Raw genomic sequence first — 4,914 nt, 5'->3', positions numbered from 1 at the left:
GCGCGCGCGTTCCAGTTGCTCGCCTTCGACGCGATTCTCTTGCTACAGATCAACAACTACTAGGGGGGAATCGGGGCGAACAGCGATACCTCTGGGTCGCGCGAGTTTCGCGCCGCTTACTCGTTACAACTTGTCACTACAGGGGTGTAGGAGTAGGGAAGGAGTAGGGAAGGAGTAGGGAAGGAGTAGGGAAAAGTAGCCGGGGTCGAAGGGGCGTGGGGAGGGGGTAGGTTGAAGGACAGGAAGAGGTATGTATTCCGTCGCCGTTACACAGTGGGTCACAGGTTAGCGGATAAGGTTGGATCGGCGGTTTCCGATGTTCTCGCAAGTCGCGTGGCTATCGGATCCGCTCGATACTTTTTACTCCGGTTTTAGTCGATGCCACTGCACGATCGTCTGTCGCGGCTTCGTGATCATGTCTTGCCAATGTTTCGTTTCGCTCGCTCCGCTCCCGTTTTTCCCTGAAACACACCCGAACGGAACGGATATTTCTCCACGTCTGCTGGTCGAAGAGGGATCGTTCGATCGAGCAATTACCTGCCAGTTGGATCCGTCCGATCAACTCGTTTCGCCCGATGTTGTCAAAGTCCATTACCATCACGTCCAGCGAGCATTCTCGAATCTTTTCCCACGGCACGTTGAAGGAGAACGCCTCGTTGAACACCGGATTCAGAGTGCACTTAAATATAGGGGTCTTCCGTTTCTCGATCCTCTTATCGCCGAATTGCAACCAGACTTTCACGTAAGGATCTGTAGAACGCGTTAGAGACAAATATCCTCGTATTTATTTTCTGACACAACATCTCCTCCTCCCCTTCCTAGCCTCACCTGACTTTCCGTTGATGTCCTTCGCTTTCAGATTCCTCGCTTTCAGAAGCGTCAAAGTTAGGACGCTGTTGCTCGGGTGATAGCACAACGAACACAACAATTCTCCGCATTTGTCCTTTGCCGGTGGTTTCAACGCTTTCCAAAACGACGGTTTCTCCGAGAAATCGACCTATCGCGGACCGCGTTCCCAGAACATGTACATATCAGATGCGGCGCGCCTTTTCCAAAAACATAAGGAATTATCTTACCTGGCAAAGTGGAAGAAACATTTCTCCGATGGAATCGTCTCTCGAGAATCGATCGTAGTCGAACACGTGTAAATGTAGCACCCTGCTTTGCAATTTCTGGATCGGGAAACCTGTGCAACGAAAGTTTCGTCGTTGGTTAAAGCGACGAAAGCGACGTCCGTCCGGTCACCTCGGTCTCGGTCTTACCTTCGAAATAAAATGTTTCGTTCCATCGAGGGTTAAGCGTGCGCCTCTTTATCTTCGTCTCGAGTCGGTGTTTCTTGTCCGGCAGAAGGGTTACGCGAACGTAAGGGTCGGACGTTCCGGACAAGTCCTTCGCTGGCAAATCTTTACCCTGAAACACGCACGCGTCCAATCACACGCGTCTCTCCTCCGTCGTTGATTCGGAGCAACCCAACTAACCTGTATGATACGTAGGATAAGCGTAGTGTTTTGAAAGTCGTACTCCAGGCTGAAGTGAATTTGACCGACGTTCTCGCTCGGCTCTGAATTGTCGATGTACATGTCCACCAAGGACATCGATCTGCTCTGCAGGAACGCTTTCTAGAAAGAAGAGAGAAGGGAGAAGAGATGGAATCTGAGGATCCTCGTACGTGTACCGACCGGCCGGCCGCCTACCGATGGATGATCCCCTTTCACGTTCTGCAGCTGTTTGTTCTGCGCCCCAGTGGTCGGTGTACGAGGTTCACCGGCTCCTCCGGCCATGCCGCTGGCCCCGGCCCCGCTCGCCGAACCCGCATTTCCTCCTGCGCCGATGCCGCTCGTACCTGCGTTGGAGCCAGCGCCGATTCTTTTTTTGCCAAGTCCGCTTGCCCTGCTCGGGCCACTCGCCCCAGCCTCCCCGACACCAGCCGATGTCGCCGGTTTGTTTGCTGGACTACCACCGGTCGTCCTACGACAAAACCAATCCGCCATCTTTCCAAATCACCATATTCGCGCCACTGCTCGCCGCCGTCATAATTTCTCCTAATTTTTCTTCTTCTATTCACACACGCACACACGCACACACACACACACACACACACACACACACACCTCCCCTCACCCCCTTTCTCGATCGTTGCACGATCTCGCGTCACCCCGATTTCACGTGCACTTTGTTTCGACTCCGACTAAAACTATGAAGCGTCTAAGGCGCGCGTATCGGTTCAAAATCAGCTCGTTTGCTGTTGCAAGCAACGGCATCGACGACTCGCCACTATATACATATGTAGGTACATACTTACATAAGTACGTAAGTATGTACAAATTACGGTGAACGACGACTCTGATAGGTGTGAAAAGCACGCAACTACGTATAATGCAACGGCTGACTACGGTCGTTTGTACGTTCTTCGTCCTGCATCTACCGAGGGCTAACAAACGCGTTCGATCGGAGCGGGTGTTGTGTCGACACTCGTGAAAACGCAGAGAACCGATCAGACGGTATCATCCCGATTACCAATTTAGGAAAGAGAAAAGAAAAGTGAAGGATGCAGCCAGTGTTTTTAAAGCAGCAGAGCAGAGCAGAGCAGAGCAGAGCAGAGCAGAGCAGAGCAGAGCAGAGCAGAGCAGAGCAGAGCAGAGCAGAGCAGAGCAGAACAGAGCAGACAGAAAGAAAGATGGATGTGTAGGTTCTCGCGATAGTTGGGCATCGTGCAAAAATTTGTCTGTAGATCAAACGATGGAATACACACACGAATCGAATCGAATCGAACGAAAAGGACCGGAATCTAGATCTGGGGATTTTAATTCAATAGAACTACTTACGCAGAAAAAGCAGCGCCCATCCGCGAATGGGGCATTTCCATTAGGAAGGAAAATTGAAAGAGAAGATAGAAGAGTCAAGTGAAGCAATACGAGAGAAAGTAAGTTTAAAGTTTTCGCTATTCGCCAACTCGTAATATACTTACTCCAATTGCGCTCTGGATTCCAATCGTAACGCCGAAAGAATGCATGAAACAAAAGAAATCAGAATAGCAGTTGGTGAGTGTTGGATTTCGATTTGGAATTCGACGGAGAAAAAAAAACGATAGAGGTAACGAGCGACAATGCTCGGGACTCGTTTCGGTTTCGACTCGGTGGCCACTCGGAGCTCCCGCGTCGCATCATCTTCCTCCTCTTTGCGTCGCAACCTTAACCTTTCGACCGATACCCCGATTTACCCGATCTTCGCTCCACGGAGAGGAGTACCAAAGAGGAAAAACGTTTCTCGAGTCGGACAAGCATTCGAAAAACCAGAAGAGGCAAGAGAAGACGAAACCAAGATCGCAAGAGAAGACGAAGCGGCAAAGAGAGAGAGAGAGAGAGAGAGAGAGAGAGAGAGAGAGAGAGAGAAAGAGAGAAAGAGAGAAAGAGAGAAAGATCAAATCGAGTCATCGTTCAGATGGTGCGCCTTCCTTGCGTCGTTTCGGGGGGACACGCTATCGTGCTAATCTTATCCATTGCCGGTTCAACGCACGTTTCTTACCTGGTAGTGTAATACTCGAAGAAGGCAACCAGTATTTCGAAAGATCTCGTGACTGCAGCCCACATAATTTTATCGTTCCGAAAGACAGTCTTTAGCCACGATTATCGCGAATACGCGTTCACATTACCGTGATCCGCTTTAAAATCTACTCGCACGAAAGGAAACGAAACGAGAGACGCACTTTTCCTACCTATCTTCGTCGCTGGTGCGCGAATCGTACCAACGTTTTCCTCCGATACCTGGGCTAAATCTTATCTACGCATAGTAAACACGAGTAGTAAGGAAAGTTTCAACGCGGAATAATGTTCGCGGATCGAAACTGCAAGTACTTTCTGCCTCGAGAGTTTCACCTCACGGCGCGACGCCATTTCGAGGAGCGTTTCGTGTCGTTGCGTGAACCTGTCCCTTCGAGCATAGCACAAACAGCCGTTTCTAGCGTTCGTGAGAGGAAGAAAACTATAGCGGGCAACAATCCGAGTAAGAGTTTTTTTCGTTTCTTTTCTTTTTTCGAACCAAGAGCAAGCGTGATGGCGCGAAATTGTGGGACGAAAAAGAGGAGAAAGTTTGCGTAGTCAGATTGTACGGTCGTACGGTCGTACGGTCGTACGGTCGTTTGGACAAACGGTCGAAAGAAGGGGGTTGGATCGATCTTAGCTAGATTCGCCGGTACCACCGCCACCGTTCACGGCATCGCCAACGTCCCCGCCACCGCCACCGCCGCCGCCGCCGACGCCGACGCCGCCGCCGCCACCGCCGCCGCCGCCGACGCCGACGCCGCCGCCGCCACCGCCGCCGCCACTGCCGTCGTCTCGGTCAGCACCGTTATCGCGGTGCCACTTTCAAGTATACGTATGTGTAACAAGTACGTATATGTTGTAACAATCGTCCCTATCGGGTTCGCCATCGTCCTGCTATCGTCACGGCGTTGCTATTGGCAGCGCCGCGCGACCACCGACAATTATGCGACGCGTGAACGAAATTAGTCGCGCGATATCGATTCGCATACCATTCCAGACCGAGTTTATGACATTGTCGATAGTGGAGAAACGAACGGCCAATTCCGAACGCCAATCAGTCAGGGATGTATTAGGTCGTGCACGTGGCAACGACGTTCCTGTGAAGGTCGATAGATACGGCGCGCGCATCCCGCTGGCTGGACACGATTCCGTCCAAACACGATTAAACCGCATCCACGCCGACACACAATTCCTTCTACCGAGGATACGCTTTCCAGCCTGACCCTACTATCAATTTCCTTCCATCTTCACCCTCTGCACCCCACCCCAACCGCTCCAATCCCATAGCCGTCCCACCCTCTTCACTGCTCCTCTCTACTACATACGTATCTTCTTCAGGCTCCAATCGTATTCCAAATGTCTCGAAGAGTAA

General features: G+C 51.4%; 1 protein-coding gene across 1 annotated transcript; it reads right to left on the bottom strand.

Moving 5' to 3' along the window:
- Window positions 1–33: 33 nt before the first annotated feature.
- On the bottom strand, window positions 34–3,703 carry LOC108579969 (synaptotagmin-7). Its single transcript, XM_017943611.1, has 9 exons — window positions 3,526–3,703; window positions 2,969–2,980; window positions 1,695–1,968; window positions 1,479–1,619; window positions 1,263–1,410; window positions 1,077–1,186; window positions 829–997; window positions 538–750; window positions 34–461 (listed from the first exon to the last, which is right to left on the bottom strand). The coding sequence occupies exons 1-9, from the start codon at window positions 3,588–3,590 to the stop codon at window positions 361–363; spliced, it is 1,233 nt and encodes a 410-aa protein (XP_017799100.1). The 5' UTR covers window positions 3,591–3,703; the 3' UTR covers window positions 34–360.
- Between the last annotated feature and the right edge of the window lie 1,211 nt (window positions 3,704–4,914).

This window comes from Habropoda laboriosa, unplaced genomic scaffold, assembly GCF_001263275.1.
Source record: "Habropoda laboriosa isolate 0110345459 unplaced genomic scaffold, ASM126327v1 scaffold2, whole genome shotgun sequence".
NCBI classification, from domain to species: Eukaryota; Metazoa; Arthropoda; class Insecta; order Hymenoptera; family Apidae; genus Habropoda; species Habropoda laboriosa.
The sequence above is the reverse complement of the archived record's forward strand: the minus strand, read 5'-3'. Positions and strand labels throughout refer to the sequence as shown.